Source organism: Cyrtonyx montezumae, unplaced genomic scaffold (genome assembly GCF_038088225.1).
Source record: "Cyrtonyx montezumae isolate F1298 unplaced genomic scaffold, pur_monq_1.0 scaffold_9, whole genome shotgun sequence".
In the NCBI taxonomy this organism is placed as follows: Eukaryota; Metazoa; Chordata; class Aves; order Galliformes; family Odontophoridae; genus Cyrtonyx; species Cyrtonyx montezumae.
The window spans coordinates 9,407,457-9,428,600 of record NW_027072100.1 but is presented as its reverse complement, the minus strand read 5'-3'; the positions used below and the strand labels follow the sequence as shown (position 1 = coordinate 9,428,600).

Here is a 21,144-nt window from a genome sequence, read left to right as displayed (position 1 = left end):
ATGTTTCCATGTAAGTAGGGGTAAATCTGTAGAAAGTCTTTTTTGTTCCAACTGTAAGGTCAACATTAGTCACTGCTGGGCAGTGTGGACAAAGTCCAGAGGAAGTCTAACAAGAAAAACATGCATCCTGCTTGAAAGCAGTGAGGAGTCAAAGTCCTGTGCCTCCTGCTCCCTAGTGCTGCTTGGAGTGACAGTACAGCCATGAGGAAAAGAGCACACACAGTGATTCCTGCTCCGTAGTGGAACCAACAGACACTTCTTTACTGCATGCAAGTGTGCCTTGTGTCCATGTGTGGTGGGAAAATAAAACTGAGGGATCCAAACACCCTCGGGAAAAGGCAGACCTGGATCAGTCTGCTGTGGCTGATCTCAGCCTCAGTGTTTGATCCAGCAACAATTCTGGATTTAGATTTCAGAGGAAGGTTTGTCAGCCTGCAAGCCAGGCAGCTAGGCTGAATGTGCCCGTACATGTGTGAGCAGGCAGCTGCGTGCAAGCACACTGCTTTTGTGTTTCTTTTCTGTTCCATCATCTACTACAATGGATACTTACCATTTGTAAATGGTCTTTTGTATTAGTTGTAATGAATAACTGAATTTTCTCCTCTAAGGAGAGTTAATTATTCCATCCTGGTCCCCACTGCTGTGTTTCAGTGCCATCAGTGGTTTTTTTTCTAACTGGAAAGCATGAGTCGGATCTGCTTTTGGAGTTGGGTTAGTAACATTGAGTCTGGGGCTGCTGGAGTCTTATCTAGTGGCTGCCCTGTACAACTCCATATCTTGTGCAGGGGGAGAAGCAGGTCTTCTCTAAACCAGAGCTGACCCAGGCACAGAAATCACAGGGTGGGTCTGGTCCGCAGGGATATCGTGCCCTTTCTCTTCCCTTTGCAGAGCATGGAGCAGATTAACTTTAAGGTTCCAGTTTAAATCCGTTACATCACGCCTTGAGTCACCGTTTCCAGTACACACCCGCTCTCTGCTTTGGTGTACTGCATTGCACTCACAAATGAACAAAATCTCTGTAGCTCATGGAAGCAAACACGGTGAATGTAGAAAGTGAGCTCCATCTTGGTGAACAGCCTTTGTACTTCAGCTGAGTTTTGACCTGGGATGTTACCATCTGTGTAGTGCAAATACTGAATAATGTTTTGGCATGGCTTCTTCCACTGCAGATTCTTGCACAACAACAAAATTTCCAGGATTCATCCAGGGACATTCTCTCAACTGGAATCCCTCAAACGGCTGTAAGTGAAAAACATTGCCTGTGAAGAGCATTTGTTTATCTTTGATCAGATGGCCAGGACCTGAGGAAAAATGTGCCTGGTTGGCAAAGCTCTCAGTTGTTGCACTTCTAAGGCCACTGTTAAGTTTATAAAACAGTTTTGGTTGGACGTGAGAGCCGCTTTAACCAGTGAGTAGTTACTTCACACTGGTGTCTAATTAAAGTCTAGCTCTAATCTTCTTACAGCTCGCTAATGCCCCAGGAATGAGCGTTCCTGGAAAGTCATCCCAACCCTCTGCTGCCCTATGTGCTCTGATCGCATAAAGCACCCTGCAGGAATGTGGGATGTCCAGGCTGCAGGTGGGATCTCAGTCGTGTCTTCAGATCAGCACCCTAACTTGAAGGAAAAGATGTGCTCAGAGGGGTGCCACAGTGCCTGGTTCTCATCTCACTGAGGAAAGCCCTGCTGTGTGATTCCCATGTAACCTGATGGTCTCTTAGTCTTGCATTATGCTCACTTATATCCCCTAGTACTTAGATTGGTTTATGACCTATGGAAATAAATTCTATGATGCCGTTGTGGTTTTTGGGGTGGGGGTGGGGATAAAGCAAAAAAAAAAAAAAAAAAAAGAATTTTGGCATGTTTCTGCATATGTCAGAGGAAAAGATGTAGTGTCTATAAAATGCCCTATCGTGGCCTCGTGTGAAATCTCACTTTCTCAGATGTTTGTCTATTAAAACGTTAGGCCTTTCCCCCACGTATTTATATGGCTGAGACCCATCTACTATAAAACTGTCTGTGGGGAAGGAGACATAAGCTAATCCCCCAGCAGCCTCCTTTATCCTTGCACATAGCCCCGCACGTCGTAATGAGGTCAGCAGGAGGTCAGCAGTGCTCCCATTTCACATGTGCTGCAGCAGTAGAAGTTCTTACAGTGGTGTAGAAATGCTACAACCTCTAGGAAAAGGTTGATCCCGTGCACCCCAAAATCGTGGAGGTGTCTTTGCTGATTTTGGTATATTCTGGTTATAGCCTATGCAGGATGATGTCATGGTGCTGTTACTCCCATGTGGTTACTTGAATGCATTGAGTCTTGAAGGCTATCTGGTTGGAGAAAAAAGGGTGACCTTGTAGTGCACGTTGTGCTTTCTGCTCCTGCAGGATTGGATTTTAGCACTGGGGCAGTTAGGTGCCCAATGCTACGGTTGTGGGCTAAAAGGAATATCTGCACATCGTGCAGTGAATAACTGAGCTGAGAGCACAGGCAGCTCTAGTAGAGGCCGTGCTGTCAGCCATTCTCAGACTGCTCCAAGGTTAAAATCTCCATTTTATGAGAAAATTCAGCATTTCCTATTTTCTTTCCCTCAAATTAAGCAAGGAATGCCAGGCAGAGCATGCACGTGGGAAGCTGGGGGCTGACATGCCTTCCCCTGCTCTTGCAGGCGCCTGGATTCCAACACGCTGCTCTGTGACTGCGACCTGCTGTGGCTGGCTGAGCTGCTGCAGAAATACGCCGAGCTGGGCAGCATCCAGACTGCAGCCACCTGCGAGGCCCCGCGGGAGCTGCACGGCCGCTCCATCGTCACCCTGACCGCCCAGGAGTTCAACTGCGGTGAGTGGGATGCAAAAAAACCCCACGGCCTCAGGACTGGAAATGCTTTGTCTGTCTGGGAGTGCTGGTGGGCAGTGGGCTGACCGTGAGCAGGCAGCGTGCCCAGGTGGCCAAGAAGGACAACGTCATCCTGGCTTGTGTCAGAAACAGCCACAGCCCTGTGAAGAATTGGCACAAATGAGCCCATAACCTCTAGCATGTGGGAGGAACGGAAGGGGTGTAAAGGCAGCAGCTGGGACACTGGGAACCTGCTGGCTGCCATGGACTGTGCTGCACTGTGAGCCATTCCTTCCACCGCTGGAAATCTGTCCTGCTTTAGGCATGGGCACGCAGTGGGATGTCTGTCAAATTAGCTAGAGCACCTGTGGTGGGAACATTTTGCTGGCATTAGGCTGTTACGCTGGTATTGTGCCAGCTGGGGAAGACAAATGATGCATAATGCAGCATAAAGCCCTAACGATGCAGAGAGCTGATCTCTGAGTCAGGATGGAGCCTGCTGGCATGAAGCTGACCCACCACTTCTTAGCAGATGTCAGCCAGCAGCACAGATTTGCACTGGGTCAGCATTTTGTGCCGTGGCACTTTTGGTCCTGCATCAGCATCCTGGAGGGTGGTCACCAACTTGGAGGCTGAGGAATAAGGGCACAGGCCTTTCACTGAGCAAGCTGGTTCTGTCTTAATCTTATGAATAATCCAGCTGTTTTCCCTGGATTACTGATCAGTGTAGAGATCATTACACAAGGAAGTATTCTGCTGAAATGAGATCAAGTGCTTTAGACCATGTGCCTGAATTCCTTCCTATTTTAGCACATCCCTTGAATGTGTTTGGCTTGCTCAATGCGTGAGTACATCTTAAAATGAAGCACGTAATGAAAACCTCAGCTGAATAGGGTTGGCCCCATTCAGGGACATAATGAATGAAATTTTGTCAAAAGGGAAGCAGCGTGATTTGCAGAGGGCTGGCACTGTTCGGATGGAGCCGGCAGTCAGTGAGAGCAGTGGGCTGCCAAGGGCAGGAGCATGACCCATGTGAGGATGCCACCAAGTCTTCGCTTGTTTCGAGGAGCCAGGGGCCGACTCAGTGTTTGTGCCTGGGCTGTGGAGGAGGCAGCCACTGGCAATCAGGATGGTCACACCAATCCTCAAGGGCACTTCGGGTTGGGAGAATGATGCTATTCCACTGCTGGCATTGTTTGTTTGGCTGATGCTGGTAAGGAGTGTTGGGCTGGGTGCTGGTGTGCTCTGCTGGGCACTGGTTGCACTGGAAGTGGTTTTGTGCTAGTTGGATGAAATGGTCTTTTGCAGAGAGGCCTCGTATCACCTCAGAGCCCCACGACGTCGATGTCCTCTTGGGAAACACGGTTTATTTCACGTGCAGGGCAGAAGGCAACCCAAAGCCTGCAATTATCTGGCTCCACAACAAGTAAGTGCCATACAATGAGTCCGGGGGTAGCAAAGGTTCGTATGGACTACTGAACTCTTCTGTGACTGCTGAGATTACAAAGACTGTTTCACACAATGTTAAAAAAATAATAATAAAAAAGAATAGAAACGGGTATGCCATGGGTTTTATTTACTTTCTTTTTAATGGCATTCTCTGATGACCGTGTAATGCAAGTTATCTGCATTTAAAAATGTTTCATGTGTGTTGTAATGGGATCCAAGAGTTTATAGCTCTCCTGTAAACATGCTCTGCAGGCTGAAAGCAATCGTCTTCTGATTAAAAAAAAAAAAAAAAAGAAAAAAAAAAGGGATTTCACGTTGCTCTCAACCACCATTTTTGCCATTTATAAACTGCTGAAATGCTTCTTGTATCTGGGCTTTTTCCTCACTGAAGACCCAGGGAAAATTACTGTGCTCCACTGAAAGACAGACCTTGCAAAGCAGTGTATAGGTGAATATTCTGTACAACAATGCTGGAAAAATATATGGCTATGCTAGATGCCAAAACATTTCTGATCAGTTCTACACAATAGAATATTCTGTGCTCAAGCAGTTACCCACTGAGGAAGTGAAGTTTCTGAGCTGCTTTACGAGCTCCTTGTTCTGGGGGAGCTGGATAGGGGCTGGTTATTAATAAAAATGATCAATGTGTGCTTCTTCAATTAATTCCTCACTAGGCGAAGTTTCAGCACAGAGCAAAAGTTTATGTCTGAGTTAAGCCCCCTTGGAAGGAAGGTTTTGTTGGGGAAATGCTGGCAGGCTCCCAAAGATAGCATTGTTAGAGGGGTAATGATAATAAATGTTCAGCAAATGAGGTATGACTACAATGGAGAGACATTGGGGAATTAAATAAATGCCCAGCAAACATGTTAGTTTGCATAGTGGATTCAGCCTTTGTCCTGGTGGGAGTGAGGTCCCCTTTCCCTTCTCAATCATTTGCAGCCATCCAAGTCTCTGTCATGCTGGGACAAATGGGGTGTTGCAGTGGGACCTGCTGCTGTGGGCTGGGCTCTGGGGACTGGAGCCACTGCAGCAAGAGGAAAGATGCTTTGCTGCTCTTACAACCCAGACTGGAATCCAGTCTGTGGTGGGGCCCCATAGTGACTTGCTCAGAGGTTTTTGTCTGCTCTGAGGCTTTTGAGCCCATTCAAATAGGAACGGCTGCACACAATAACAATATGCATCTGTTATGATATTTACGTTTAGTAAATAATAGGAGCAAGCTTTCTAAGCTCAGAAGCAGGACAATAGCAACAGTGCTATTGCATGGGAACAGTATGCTCTCCTGATGGGCTGTAAACGTCGCATGTAGACAGCAGTGAGAGAGTAAATAGCTCATCCCATCCAGGATGTAAATCAGAGCTGGTGCTGGAGTTCAGTACTCTTAATCATAACCCTTACTATAAATGTCATGAAGTCTCAGAGCGGTGTCAAGGAACGCCAGTTTAATCTAATGCATGCAAAGCCCCCTGGCGGCTTGTGGGAAGAACACTTTCGGCTTTCCCCTTCCGACTTTGCCTGTTTGTGGCTGTTTTTCAGTAATGAGATTGACATGAAAGATGATAACCGCTTGAACCTGCTGCAGGATGGCACCCTGATGATCCAGAATACCAAGGAGTCAGACAAAGGTGTCTACCAGTGCATGGCCAAGAACATCGCTGGGGAGGTCAAGACCCAAGAAGTCGTTCTGCGCTATTTTGGCACTCCATGTAATCGAGACTTGGGTACCCCTTGATGGCTTGGGTGTGTGGTCGGGGCTGGAAGTGGAGCTGATCACTAAATCCCTGCTTTATATGTGCCAAGTTGTTCTTGGTGTGCTGGGGAAAGAGTGGCTGACGGTATATCACCATCTGTGGGGTGGTTCCCTTGTGGGAGTTCGAAACAGGGAGGTTGGAGATGGGATGTGATTTGGGAAGGAGCTCAGAGGCTGTGAAGAATTCTACAGAGTGATGGGGACACAGAAGTGGGGAAATGTCGGGGCGGGGCAGGGGGAAGGAAGAGGGCTGGGGGCATTGCTGAGGGTTTGGAGCTGCATGAAGGGTCTGGGCGGTTTCTGTCCATAAGCAAGCAGGCAGAGTGGCTCCTGGTTTCTGAAGCACTCATTTCCTTCCAGCCAAGCCCACTTTTGTGATCCAGCCACAGAACACTGAAGTGTTGGTTGGGGAAAGCGTCACCTTGGAGTGTGGGGTCTCTGGGCACCCCCACCCTCGCATCAGCTGGACACTTGGCACAGGCTCTCCTTTACCGCAGGATCCCCGCTTCGCTATCACCAGTTCTGGAGGACTCTTCATCCAGAACGTCACCTTCTCAGACCAGGGACAGTACAACTGCAATGCCAGCAACACTGAGGGATCCATCCGGGCGACAGCGAGGATCATAGTGCAAGGTGGGGAGCCCCAGGCTGGTGCCATTTCTGGGATGAAGTGCTCAGTGTGTGTTTAATCCCTGTGCATCAAGACTAGTTAATTTTCATGCTCCCATGGCCTGAGAATTAATCTGAGTTTGCACTGTGACTTTTTTGCCTGCTGTTCAGTCACTGCTTTCCCTTCCAGATTCTCCCAGGTTTCTCCTTGTCCCCACTGATCAGACAGTAACCGAGGGACAAAGTGTGGATTTCCCATGCACTGCTGAGGGTCACCCCCCCCCTGTGATTGCCTGGACAAGAGCAGGTATGGCCTCACTTGACTTGGATTTTCTCTCTTCGCCACCATCCACAGGGTATGGGTGAGAAGAGCTGTGTCGTAGATCACCAAAGACAATGTTAAGCACTGAGGAAGGCTGCCTAGAAAAACTGTGGATGCCCCATCCCTGGGGGCATTCAAGGCCAGGTTGGATAAGGCCCTGGGCAGCCTGGCCTGGTGGAGAGGCAGCCTGCCTGGCACTAGGGGATCTTTAAGGTCCCTTCCAACCAAAGCCATTCTGTAGAGCATATTCTCTTAGGTCTTTGGTGTGCTAGGTCATTGTATGGAAAGGACGGGGCATGCCATTTTTCTTCGGTATTAAACCTACAGAAAGCCTTGAGCATCCTCCTGCTGTGGCTTCCTACCTCATTTGGAAGGGCAGAGTCTGGACACCACCATGTACCAGCTCTCTGTCATTGCCATTGCTTTGCTCCTCTTGAGGAAAACATAGCAGGAGAATGCTGGTCACTGCTGACACAGTTCTGAGGTTCATTTTAGCTTAGGAAAAAGCACTTTGGACCAACAGGTGGTGGTGAGCTTTTAAAGTCTCAGATGATTGTTAACGCTGGCTTCACCAGACTGATCCCATCCAACGTTTTCTGGGACAGAAGCCAATAATGCTTGGCCCAGAGGCCTTCCAACTTTTCCTTATGCTTCACAAGCCATAATTAATGGTTTAGAGCTGTGGAGGATTCATGGCTATTGTATTCCAGCTTCCACAGCAATAGTCCTGACACGGGGTTAAGAAGGACCAGCTGAAATTCTCTACCACGCTCTCTTATCTTCTTTAACCTGTTTTTCCTCTCCTGCCCAGATCTCTGTTAGAGATGTGGAAAGGCCTCAGCAAGAAGGAGTAAGATTAAGAAGGCAGTTTTGTAAACTGGATTTGCGAGGTCATTCAGCAATGCAACAATTAACCAAGCTTTGTGGCACTTTCACGTGTTACAGCCAGGACAAGAGGGCAAGGTGGGGTGGAGCACAGCTCATCCCCAGAGTCACTTCTGACAGTGTAGGGAGTGTTCAGATTCCTTGTGGTATTTGAGATAAATAAATAAAGCCCTTATCTAGAAGAGAAGGAATATGTAACAACAACAACGACAAAAAAAGTCACCAAAGTTCTAATGTTTTTGAGGAGGTTAACAAAATGCTGAATTAAAACAGAAGCAATGCTCAGCATTTCCATGTATTTGATTATCGCTCTGTTTGGTTAATTGAACACAGAGTTGCTATCCATCAGGTGTCAGTGAGTCTGCAGTTTTCATTAAGTAAAGGCTTACAAGGGAGTTAAAAACATCCCATCTCCTTCCTATTGCTTAGATAACTATCATAATCCTGGGTGTGGGAAGATCAGCATCTGTCCTGTTCCCCTCTCCACGAGATGAAGGCTGTATTTCAGTGTGACTGATGGCACACTGGGGAGGATGTGAAATGTTGAACTCGTGCAGATACACCAATGATGGGAAGAGAAACCTGAGAAGCAATTAACAAATTGTGCTGCTTGTTGGAGCAGGAGGGCCACTGCCGAGTGACCGGAGGCACAGCATCCTCTCCACAGGGACCCTGAGAGTGATGAGGGTGGCCCTGCACGACCAAGGGCAGTATGAGTGCCATGCCATCAGTGCCATCGGTGTGAGGACTCTGCCTGTGCAGCTGACTGTGACCCCGCGGGGTAAGCTGGGATAGTGGGAAATTTGGACCGACAAGTGGCTCTCAGTAAATAAGGCAGTTAGGGAATTGTCCTGATTTCTGCAGAATGGGGTTGTGCTTTTTCCTGGGAGCAGTTTTCCTGGGAGCAGAAGTCTGGCCACCAGAGCTCTGTCAGTTGGTGGGAAACGTTAAGGAAGTTTCCAGAGTGCTAAGATTTGTAAGTTGGAAGAAGCTGCTTTGGTTTTCCTTCCTTGGAAATTTATCAAGCTGTCAAGAAAAAGCATAACTGTGGGAATGAAATCATCTGGGGTGGCCAGCGAATGGGAGAAGGGCTTTTATGTACCCCACAAACACCAGGCAGGGCTCTGTGTCCAAGGAGTGGTCTTGTACTTTAACACCCATCAGATAAGCTCTGGTATCTGACCCATTTGGGTGAGAAAATGGAGACCTTTAATGTGTTTGGAGCTTTTACTGAGAAAATGATTTTGGTAAAGGAAAGGAAACTGAAGAATTTCATTGGGAAATTTACCGACGCTGCATTAATTGAATTCTCAGTAATCCTTCTTTATTTATTTAATTTATTGCTTTTTCTTTTGTTTTGTTTTAATTTGGGCTTTCCTATAGAATGAGCAGTGAGATTCTTTTTTCTTCTTTTTTTTTCTTTCTTTCCCTTTGTTAAATAAAAATTCTAAAGAAAAACACCTGGTTCCCCCCTCAGCAAGGAGTAACTCTGACTCCAGAGACGTTTATCTTAAACGTTCACCTTACAAGGTCACAGGCTCATCCCACGTTTTGGTATTCTAAAATATCAAGCCTTTGTAAAAACACAAGTCACCCAGGAATGTGTTTTCATTTTCTTTTTATTCCCATGTAAATAATCTTTCTCCTTGAGCAAATATTCCTGCTCTTCCACAGACTTGACAGAATTTGACTAAGGATGGAAGGAAACTAGAAATATGAAATGAGTAATGCTTAAAGAAAAGAGCTCACAGAGTATTTTAAAAGTGGGAAGATCAATAGAATTGCTTGATCTGACCCAACAGTTGCCAGACAACTTCATCTCATAACTCCTGAATCAGTTCATAATCATCACCTCAGCTACTGCATCTTTCCTAGAAAGTCTTTTAATAGAAGATTTTAAGTGGCAGAGAACCAAGCACATTCCCATATAACGGAGATGCTCGAGAGTAGAAAGTAAGAAATGTGAATTATGGAGGACGTGGTGGAGAGACAGAGAACACGCTTTGGTTTGGGACGGCCCGTGCAACAGCAGAAAGAGCCATTTTCCCAGTGGTGAGATGTTTTGCATGCAGATTTGTTCTCCTTCATGCCTTTATTGTGACTCTCTCCCCTGTGCTGTGCAGTGATTCCTGTGTTCCTTCACCCCCCCCAAGATGTGGTGGCAGAGACAGGCCAGGACGTGGCGATCACCTGCGCTGCCCAGGGGGACCCACGGCCCACCATCACCTGGGTCAAGGTGAGGGGCACTGCACTGCAGGGCCAACATTTCAGCTGCTTTGGGTTCTTAAAGCTCTTAGATGGAGCTCTTCAGGCATTTTCCTGCTGTGCCTTAGCACTACACCTGGGACCTTCCCTGGGATCTGCCCTGGCAATGAGCACAGTCAGGCATGCAATAAATTGTAGGGGAAATAGCTTGAGCCTCATGTCTCCTTTTGAGATCTGTTGGGAGGTGACGTGCAGCTTGCCAATGGTGGAGCAGAAGGAGAGAGGAAGCATTCAATTAGACCAGGACAGCAAAAGGATGTTAAGGGAAAAGAGAATAAAGAAAAAATGAAGCTACCAGCCAGGCTGAGAGGTGGGGTTGAGCGGGCTGCTGCACAGAGCCAGCAAAGCCTGCAATCTGCAGCCCAAAGCCAGCAAAAAACCCTCATTTCCAGGTTACTTCTAAACTCATTTAGACTTATATATCTGCAGCACTGAACTTCTACGCCAGCCCATCTGTGTGCAGTACAGAGCAACGGGTGCAGTGCCCATGCCCTGCAGGTGTCAGAGCAGGGTCAGGAGCTGAGCACGATGTCCTCGCAGTGGCTCCAAGCAGCAGCAGCTGTCCTCGGATGGCTTTCTGCTTTCTCTCGAAGAGCAGTGCTAACATCTGGTGGCCACATTGGCTCATCGCATCCATCTGCGAGTTCGCTGAAGGCTGGGATGCTGGGGAGCCTTGCTCATGCTGAACACAGTCTTTCTTTTTTGAGCAGGAGGGGATTCAGATCACAGAGAGTGGCAAATTCCACGTGGGCCAGGACGGGACTCTTTCCATCCAGGATCTTGGCGTGGCTGACCAGGGCAGATACGAGTGCATAGCGAGGAACCCCTTTGGCTTCACCTCCAGCACCATGCAGCTCACCATCACTGGTAACGTACCCCTCCTGCTGCTCCTTTTTGCCCTCGTGCAAGCAAGGATTATGTAGTATTGATGGCTGCACTTTGAATGAAAACTCTTATTTTTTTAGCTCTGCAGGCAGGTTGCTTGCAAGCATGAAGGGGAGAAACTTCTTAGTATGTGCCAGCACACTTCCATGTCTGACCCCAAGCTCACACGCTGGAGAGGGAGAGGAAGAACAGCATTGTTACTGCAGATCTGGAGCTTTAAACATTCCCTCTGTCCCCAGGGGGCTGGGCAATAAGCCGCTGCTTCTCAAGCAACTGCTCTGTGCATTAGGGAAAGTGGAATGAATAAAGAAGAGCAGCACTCTTCCGCTGGTCAAAGCAGAGGTCAAGTGTGGCATTGTGCTGCACAGAGGGAAGGGAAGAACTGATGAGGGGTAAAAATGCAAAGGCGAGCAATGAGGTTAACGATCTGTGTAGAGACCTTTACTCGAGCACGTAGGAATAAGCAGCAAGAATAGTGAGCAGCTTATTAGGTGAATTTAATATCATTTTCAGGGGCTGTAGGCGAGGGGATGAAAATAATCTGAATCCGCTTTGTTACTTGAAATTATTCCTGAGATAACTTCTGAGATTTATTCTTGGTTTGTACCTCGTGTTCCAGCTGCCTGCTGCATATGCCAGTGCTCAAATGAGGACTGGTTTGCTTTGCTGTGAAAAAGGACCTGGCTCATAAAAGAAATGCATTTTTTAGGAATATATCATTGACTTCTGAAGGTATTCAAGCAACAGCAGTCATTTTTGGTCTCAGATGGTAGTGCTGCTGTGCTAACACTAAGTTTGAGGGGAATTAGAAGTGTCCCACAAATGACAAAGGAGCGTGTGAGTGATGCCTTCAGACGAACGTCATGAATTTTAGAAATGTCCCTTGTGGGAAATAAAAGCATTATTTTCAGTTCACCCACTGAGATCTGCACGTTTTGTTTCGTTGGTGGTTAAACTGGAGAAAGAGGTGTTCACTTGCAAAGCTCTACAGCAGCAGACTTTGAATGTGTGTTGCACAGCAATCTCCTGGAAGCATTGCCTCTTTTTTCAGTCAGTTATTTTCTTCTTTACCATATCTGTGTTAGGACAAAAAGAAAAGAAAAAGTCATCAAAGTTTAACGGTGCTTAGGTTGCAAATGGAAATGCAGTTTGACCTGCAGTAGAGTTAGCGTGGTGCCTACACTCAGGCAAATTTTCTTGAGCTTGGAAGACAGATTAATATCCAAGTAAATGCACAATGTTTTATTCTCTCTTTCTGCTTTGGAAAGCCACGGATGTCGGTCGGAGCGGGGACACGTTTGTAGCCACGTCCCTGCGGGAAGCCATCAGCAGCGTGGACCACGCCATCAATTCAACACGCACTGAGCTGTTCAGCAGGTAAGGGCATGAAGAATCAGGCTCTGAGATGTGGGAGATAGGAACCAGAGGCACTGAATGAAGCTTTCTGAAATCTCGTTTTATTGTCGACAATCTGATAATGAAGGCTACAAAATATTGAGAAAATTAAATATGTTTACTTTCCTGGGGGGAAGGGAAATAGCCTGTCTTAATCATGCAGGCAAGCTACATGTGTGTGTGCTGATTTGGGGGGTCAAGCAGCGAGGCAGGATGAGAACCTGATTCCTGCAGGGTCCCATTGCTCTGAGCACAGCATATTTATTTTAATGCTCCTCCATCTCTTCTAATTCCTTGGGACAGACGCCCCAAGACACCCAACGACCTGCTGGCCCTCTTCCGTTACCCACGGGATCCTTACACCATTGAAACAGCCAGGGCAGGTGAGATCTTTGAGAGGACTTTGCAGCTGATTCAGGAGCACGTGCAGCAAGGTTTGATCGTGGATATGAATGTCACAGGTGAGGAAGATTTTATTTCCCATCTTAACCACATGGGTAGAATCAAATTAAAATAACAACGTGTAGGCATCTGGAAAATTGATAAAGTCTTGTGCAACACTGTGCCAAAGTGTCTCCATCCATTATAGGTATGGTGAGAAATGTGTTGTCTGGGTTGCAGTTCTATCTAAGATGTAATGGGTTTCATAACAGCCAGAGGGTCATGCGGTTGCTGAGCCAGCTCAGTGCTCAGGAGAGTGGTTCAATTTTGCTAAACGTTTCTTGATTGTCTGCGAAGATAATAACCCTTATAAACATTCACCCATCTAACTCCTCCAGCTCCACAGTGGGTCTGAGTTTTGATCCTTCAAGAGAGACATTTCATAGAATAATAGAACTGTGAAGGTTGGAAAAGACCTTTGAGATCCCAAGTCCAACACCAGCACACCCCACCGTGCCCACTGACCATGCCACATCTTCATGGCTCTGCAACACCTCCAGGGACAGTGATCCCACCACCCCCTGAGCAGCTGTGCCAATCCTTCACCACTCTTTCAGATAGGATTTTTTCATAATATCCAACCTGATTTTTCTGCCTTCCAAGTGGCAACAAGTGAAACACTGAAAACTCTCGTGTGTTTGGGTTCTGTAACAGAGAAAGGGGATCTCACTCCTGATTTTTCCCCCCTTGTGGTCTTTTATCACTTTGACCTCTTAGCTACAAACTCCTACATGTACCAGCTGCTCAGATTCCTCTTTTTAGGACAGAATAACACCACAGCAGTGGAACACCATAATGCTGCTGGCCAGAGATCACAGAATTGCAGAACACCCCAAGTTGGAAGGCACCCTAAGGATCATTGAGTCCAACCTCTGCCTCCACACAAGACCACCCAAAAATCAGACCATCTACCTGAGAGCAGTGTCCAAACACTCCATGAATTCAGGCAACACAGGGCCACGACCACTGCCCTGGACGGCCTGTTTCATGCCCACCACCCTCTGAAGCAGAACCATTCCCTGACATCCAGTCCCAACCTCCCTGCAGAGATCCAAGTGCCCTGCAGTGGTTTTCCTGTGTTTGGACATTTCCATCCACTGCACATTGCCACCTATATGTGTTAGTCATCGTGTAGCAGGCATGTATGTTTGGGCCTGTAAATACTTTATGCCTGCCTGGATGCACTCCAGGCTGCAGGGAATCTCCCTGCAAGCTGCAGGTCAGGTCTGGGCTCGTTGCCCTGCCAGCCTCTCCCTGTTCCTGCATACACTGCAGCATTATTCAGCACATCGCAAAGTCACCGACAGCTTCCCTGCTGCTCGTCACGTAGAGTTTGGGTGATCAGTGGTGCTCAAGGTTGCAGCAGTAACCCAGAGAGATGTGAAACGACCCCAGTGCTGACTGCAGAACGGGAACCAAGCCACCTTGCTGTTTGATCTGCCGTTCTCAGCAGTCCTGATTTCCATCTCTGCACGGTTCACACAAAATGCTTTTCCCTTTCTTTTATTTTCTGTAGGTCTGATATCATCTTGTGCTTCCATACGTTCTGTAAATCACAGATAGCTTGGAAATAATGGTCTTCCTGTGCTCATTCTGGGAATCCCAAAAGCAGGCTTCCAACAGCACCATGGCATGGGAACCAGATGGCACAGCGACTGGCTCTGACTCTGTGCTGTTGGTTCCCTTTGCAGGTTATCGTTACAACGATTTGGTGTCTCCTCACTACCTGAACATGATTGCCAACCTGTCTGGCTGTTCTGCTCACCGCCGCACGCCCAACTGCTCCGATATCTGCTTCCACAAGAAGTACAGGACCCACGATGGCTCCTGCAACAACCTGCAGCACCCGATGTGGGGTGCTTCTCTCACCGCCTTCCAGAGGCTCCTCAAACCTGCTTACCAGAATGGATTTAACCTCCCCCGGGGGTTTTCCTTGGTAGAAGATGCCAGGGACCTGCCCCTTCCCTTACCCCGGCTTGTCTCCACCGCCATGGTCGGGACTGAGACCATCACCCCAGACGAGCAGTTCACTCACATGCTCATGCAGTGGGGCCAGTTTCTGGACCACGACATGGACCAGACGGTGGCAGCCATCAGCATGTCCCGCTTCTCAGACGGGGCACCCTGCAGCCAGGTGTGCAGCAACGACCCACCCTGCTTCTCCGTCCTGATCCCCGCCAACGACCCACGCGTCAGGAACGGGCGCTGCATGTTCTTCGTGCGCTCCAGCCCCGTGTGTGGCAGTGGGATGACCTCCCTGCTGATGAACTCCGTCTATGCCAGGGAGCAGATCAACCACTTGACCTCTTACATCGATGCCTCCAACGTGTATGGCAGCACCGAGCAGGAATCGCAGGAGCTGAGGGATTTGAGCACCCAGAAGGGGCTGCTGAAAAGAGGGAGGATGGTGCCCAGCTCAGGAAAGCACCTCCTACCTTTCGCAGTTGGGCCTCCCACTGAGTGTATGAGGGATGAGAATGAGAGTCCTGTGCCATGCTTCCTGGCCGGAGACCACCGTGCCAACGAGCAGCTAGGGCTCACGGCCATGCACACGCTGTGGTTCAGGGAGCACAACCGCATTGCTGCTGAGCTGTCGGTGCTCAATCCCCACTGGGATGGGGACCTCCTGTACCACGAGGCGCGGAAGATCGTGGGTGCCCAGATGCAGCACATCACCTATGCCCACTGGCTCCCCAAGATCCTTGGGGAAGCAGGGATGAAGATGCTGGGTGAGTACAAAGGCTATGACCCCAATGTCAATGCGGGGATTCTCAACGCCTTTGCCACTGCTGCCTTCCGCTTTGGGCACACTTTGATCAACCCCATCCTGTACCGACTGAATGAGACCTTCCAGCCCATCCGCCAGGGCCACGTCCCCCTGCACAAGGCCTTCTTCTCCCCTTTCAGGATCACGCAGGAGGGGGGGATTGATCCACTCCTCCGTGGGCTCTTTGGGGTTGCTGGGAAGATGCGAGTCCCCTCGGAACTCCTCAACATGGAGCTGACAGAGAAGCTCTTCTCTATGGCACACTCTGTCTCCCTGGACTTGGCTGCTATCAATATCCAGAGAGGGAGAGACCATGGCATCCCACCTTACAATGACTTCAGGGTCTTCTGCAACCTCTCATCTGCACAGGAGTTTGAGGACCTCAGAAATGAGATAAAGAACTTGGAGATCAGGGAAAAGCTCAGGAGGTACTGTAGCCTGGACTTAGAAGGATGAAAATCACTGGAGTGAAAAGCCCTAGTAGAAAGCTTTTGCTCCTCCCAAAGCATCAATCAAATAACCTTCCCATCTAATAACCAGACATTGCTGCCCACAGATGTTGGGATAAGTTAATAGCTGTGGTTTGAGAATGGAGTAAGTGAAATAAGGTCTCTCCAAGTGATCAGGCTGCTTGTGAGCTAAATGTCATCGGGCACTGCTGCGGTGCAGCTTGGGAGCAGACTGAGCCTTGAAGCTGTTTTCCAGTGAGGCTAAACTGCAGCGTATGTACTGGCTGCTATTGGTTTACTCTTTCCATGACAAGCCTTTATCCCATTGTCTTTTAGATAACACCAGATTATAAGTATGTTCTAGACTACTTCCTGCCACTCAAATCCCTACAATGAGATCAAATTTTTGTCTTTACTCTTTGATAGTTTTTAAATGATTTTTTTGTTTGTTTTAATATATATTTCATTTATCCTTCAGCTTATACGGAACTACCAAAAATATTGACCTGTTTCCAGCTCTGATGGTGGAGGATCTTGTCCCTGGTACCAGAGTTGGGCCAACGCTGATGTGCCTGTTAACAACACAGTTCAGAAAGCTGAGGGATGGAGATAGGTATTACCATCAAAGTAAACTCAATATTCTGTTTTGGGAAATTTGCTCCCTGAGAGGAGCAAAGAAGGAACAGAACCTGTCATTTTTGATTGTTCTTTGACTTATGATAGCAGGAAGGGTTTCCTCTGCCCAGTGTATTCGCAGGCCTTGTCACAGTTACTTTCAGTGCATGCTTTCATGATTTAACAGTTCCTTTTCCACTGAGAATGTGTCCAGCATCTCCTCAGAAGTCTAGAAAATATCTGTAGGAGCTTCATTGTGATTCCCAATTTGCTCCCTGTGCAAGTGCCTTGGGATTTCCCTGCACAGAGCTGTATGTACGAGTGGTTGCACTCTGCAGCTCACAGGGTTTCCTGGGTTCGCAGAGCAGAACTTTGTGTTCACAGCTGCCTGATAGCAGAATAAAAGCTCCTCTGGAGGTCTGGGTGCTGCCGTGCAGATGTAGAGGGACTCTTCTACCATCTTCCTCTCCTTACTCATGCTGTGATTACAACCCCTGCAGATTTTGGTATGAGAACCCGGGAGTCTTCACGCCAGCACAGCTGACTCAGATCAGACAGACATCCCTCACTCGTGTCATCTGTGACAACAGCGACCACATCCAGCAGCTCCAGAGGGACGTCTTCCGCGTGGCATCGTACCCCCAGGGCATGGTGGGCTGCCAGGAGATCCCTGCCGTGGACCTCCGCTTCTGGCAGGACTGCTGCGAGGGTAGGGAGGAGGTGGTGCCAGTGTTGTGGGGTGGCATCATCACGCGGCATCTCTTTATGTGAAGGGTCAGGATCTGGGTTCATGTACAGCGTGAGAACTGTGTGCCAGGCAAAGGAGAAAATAGCTGCATTGAATCTGGCCAGAGGTCCACCAGGGCTGTTCAGGGTTTCTCTCTCTGGCTGCTTGTGCTTAGGGAGTGAGGCTGAACAGGATAAAGGCATGGGGATCCCATAACTGAACTTAGGTGTTTGGGAGTCTGTGAAGCTCCTCTATTAAGCTGAGGATCCTACCGTAGTCTCTTTATGCCGTATTCTGGCTGTGAACACCCATCTGAGACATAAGAATCCATGCACAATGTACGCCCTGTCGTACACCTTTGCTGTCTCCTTCACTCTGCTGTAAGAGATGCATCAAAGCTGGGTGGTGAAGGAGAGCAGCACTGCCCTGTTCACACTTCATTTTAAGCCAAATGATTCCATTTTCAACATGAGTGCTAACACAGCCATTCCCTTCCTTGGTCAACTATTGTCACAGGCTGCCCAGGGAGGTGGTGGGGTCACTGTACCTGGAGGTGTTCAAGAACTGTGGAGATGTGGCAATGAGAGGCATGGTTAGTGGGCATGGTGGAATGGGTTGGGGTTGGACCTGGGGATGTTAGAGGTCTTTTCCAACCTTAATGACTCAATGCTTCTTTGATTCCTTCCCCAGACTGCCAGACACGTGGGCAATTCAGGGCTCTTTCTCAGCGGTTCCGAAGTAAGAGGTCTCCAGGATTCAGCTACCCAGAAGAAAACCCTGCCAAGAACAAGCCTGCCTCCCCCAGGTCACTATGAACACTTTTAACCTCTGTTTTGAAGTGTAAGAGAAGTTTTTAATTACTCAGTCCATTCTTGCCTTTAAGACTGGCATTTTGTACAGGCGTCTGAAATTGGGAGTGTTTCAGTAAATAAATGCTGAATTTCATCAAAGTCCTCCAACACTTTAGCAGGAAACAGGACTTTTTAAATATCTGGACAGATCAGGGGTGTTGCTGAGTGTCTGTTTGACTGACATCCCTTGATAGGCAAAACCAGCAGCTGGGCCCTTCTGCGCACATCTTGTTATTTGGAGGCTGATGTTGGAGAAGGGAGAGTCATTCTCAGATACAGGAAGTCAGCATTTCTGTAACCCCTTTCCCTTTTCATCCCTCACCCCAGAAATGAGGCGCCTTCTCCAAGCTCTTCTTCCAGAGAGAATCTTGAGTCCCTTGTGGCTGAACTGGAGAAGACAGTCACTTCCCTACGGAAACAGGTAAAACTGTGTGCTCCAATATTCATCTTCCATGGAGTCAACCCAAGAGCAGGACTCAGCTGTTTGTTATGAGCAGTTTCTGTGCCCTCCAGATCCAGGAACAACCAGGGTAACCTAGGATCAGAGGAAAACTAGCAGCAGGTAAAGAGTTGGGAGAAGAGATAAAGCTGAGTTCTTTGAGATCAGACCTTGACAACTGCAGGGAAAACACAAGTTTTGAGCCTGAAAGTGACTTGAGCTAGCACTTTTTTCTCACATTTGGGACAAGTTAAAGAGAGTTGGCACTAGAAGATGTGATTAGTGGTAGGACTTGATAGGTCAGCTTGGTTGGACTTGATGATCCTGCAAATCTTTTCCAACCCAAATGATTTTGTGATTCTGTCCAATAGTGTGGGCTCCACTTTGATCTGCTGCTTTTTCATCCCCACCAGGTGAATGTGCTAGAGGGCCAGCTGAGGTGGCACCATGGAAACACCAGCACATATGGACAGGGGAAGAAGACTGGGGACAAACGGAGAAAAAGTTGACCACACTGCCTGCTCATACGAGGTCAGTGTGTTTGTTGTGGACTCAGGTCCTGCAGGTGGCTCAGTACTTGTGGAGGGATACCTGAGCAGCCTTCATATACAGAAAAGACTTGCAGAAAGGAATGGAGCAACCCGGTGATGAATAGGACAAGAGGTAATAGGCTTAAATGCAGCAGGTTAGACACCATTTCTAACAGTAATGATTAGTGACTCACTGTAATGAGTTGTCTGGGGACCTTGTGGCATATCCATATCTGGAGGTCTTTTAAGAACTGGTTTGGCAACGATGAGGAAAGACATAAATATAGGACTTATGTGGACTGGATGAGGTGTCTGAAGTTTATTCTCTGGGGACTGTGGGTAGGTTTCTTCTAGCAACGCTTAATGCCACAACCCAAAACCCTACAGCCTCCAGAGGACCTCTGTGGGGAGAAATATCACGAAGTGCAGATGGACTGGTTCTTCCTCAGGGTAACAAGGACATCTCGGCACATGGAGCAATCCATTATTTGCTTACATATTGACAGCGATTTCCCCCTTGACGACTGAGTCACTGTGCATCTTTGTGCTGAAAGCATCAATCCTCTGTTTGCTCAGCTGTTGCGTTTCTCAAGTCAGGGTAAGCACTGCAGCTGTGGAAGAAGTCAGAAGTGGAAGAACCTCTGGTTCCCTGTGTTCAGGGTCAAAGGGAGCACAGGCTGAGCTCCCTTCCTGCCACTTCCATGATTATCCCTGCAGCCTTGAACAGCTCACTGGAACCTGACAGTCTGGAGGAGGTGGTTGATAGTTTTTACGTGTTGCAAATTACTACTTCATGGACAAGGGGAGTTATGCAGAAGCATTGCCCTGCCAGGCAATCTGTGCTAGTAGGAGTGTCCACTGGGAGTCAGATTAATGGGGAGGGCATGGCAAGCCTGATCTGTGCTGATAATCTCTGTGAAAAGCAGGAGAAGCCTGTAGACTGGCCATGCCATTTTCCAGCCTGATTTGGTATGTGGATTTGTACATATTTTCTACTCAAATATCGATCTCATTAAGAAATTTGATAGCCATAGGCTGCTGCATTGCCCACGTGAATCAGCTTTTCCTTGACATCATTTGCAGATCCTTGAAGAGCACTGTAAGGAGTGTTCAGGGCTCTCCCTGACATTTTTGTGTGGTTTTCAAGGATTGTTGCTGTTCTTGTGCTGCAATCAGACATACCTCAGGCACAGTACAAATGGTGATCTCTGCCTCTCACTGAGTTTTTCTCTTTTCTGTGCTGTTCCAGGTGCCTGGTGACCTGTGCTCTTGCTCTCCACCAGCCAGTCCAACCCACTCTTCAAGGGCTCTGAGCAACCCATGAGCCCCCACGATGCTCTGCCACCTCTGTCCCAGAACAGCTGTCCTTCTGCCTGTATTGAGCCCTGCACTGCAGCCCCTCAGCCCCTGCACTGCTCCTACCTTTATCAGCCTCTAGGGATGGGCTCTGCCACCGTGCTGTCCTGCTAGAAGGTGCCGAGATGCCACCTCCTTCCACAGTCCCCAAGAAACAGAGGGTATTTGAAGCTGCCTTAGTCTCCCTGTTGTGCCCTTCTCCTCTTCCCACCCATCCCTGACATCATCTACCGACCTCTGGTCTGAAATACCAACTGAAACAATTCATTGCAAGACAAAACCTTCCTCAGATGCACTATCTCCAAGCCAGGAAACATCCAGAAAAATCTGTGCGTTTTAAACAAAACAAAAACAAAAACAAAAAAAAAAAGAAAAAAGACAAATTGAATAAGCATGAAATATTCTAATGCTAACAGAAAGACCAAAAGGAACCTGAGGGCCCTGGAAAGCACTGTGTGGGCTGGACTGGGACCATGCCAGCAGCAGTGAGCTGGATGCAGAGCCTGGGGAAGTCTTGCAGCTGCTTGGGTGCTTTGGGACAGGCTGTGGCAGCCCACCGTGCTGTGGCCTGCAGCCATGC

At 48.2% G+C, this 21,144-nt stretch overlaps 1 protein-coding gene across 1 annotated transcript in view; it reads left to right on the top strand.

Annotated features, from left to right (window-relative positions):
* LOC136060042 (peroxidasin homolog) overlaps positions 1–20,888 on the top strand; it is a 39,222-nt gene extending 18,334 nt beyond the window's left edge. Inside the window, exons 6-23 of the mRNA XM_065754303.1 lie at positions 1,170–1,241; positions 2,663–2,832; positions 4,138–4,255; positions 5,815–5,984; positions 6,389–6,661; positions 6,828–6,944; positions 8,467–8,625; positions 9,968–10,080; positions 10,820–10,976; positions 12,263–12,371; positions 12,693–12,850; positions 14,522–16,025; positions 16,525–16,659; positions 17,162–17,370; positions 18,079–18,193; positions 18,567–18,660; positions 19,092–19,209; positions 20,458–20,888. Coding sequence (XP_065610375.1) covers positions 1,170–1,241; positions 2,663–2,832; positions 4,138–4,255; positions 5,815–5,984; positions 6,389–6,661; positions 6,828–6,944; positions 8,467–8,625; positions 9,968–10,080; positions 10,820–10,976; positions 12,263–12,371; positions 12,693–12,850; positions 14,522–16,025; positions 16,525–16,659; positions 17,162–17,370; positions 18,079–18,193; positions 18,567–18,660; positions 19,092–19,187 — 3,769 coding nt within the window. The 3' untranslated portion in view covers positions 19,188–19,209; positions 20,458–20,888. The remainder of the gene's footprint in view (positions 1–1,169; positions 1,242–2,662; positions 2,833–4,137; positions 4,256–5,814; positions 5,985–6,388; positions 6,662–6,827; positions 6,945–8,466; positions 8,626–9,967; positions 10,081–10,819; positions 10,977–12,262; positions 12,372–12,692; positions 12,851–14,521; positions 16,026–16,524; positions 16,660–17,161; positions 17,371–18,078; positions 18,194–18,566; positions 18,661–19,091; positions 19,210–20,457) is intronic.
* The last annotated feature ends 256 nt before the right edge of the window (positions 20,889–21,144 follow it).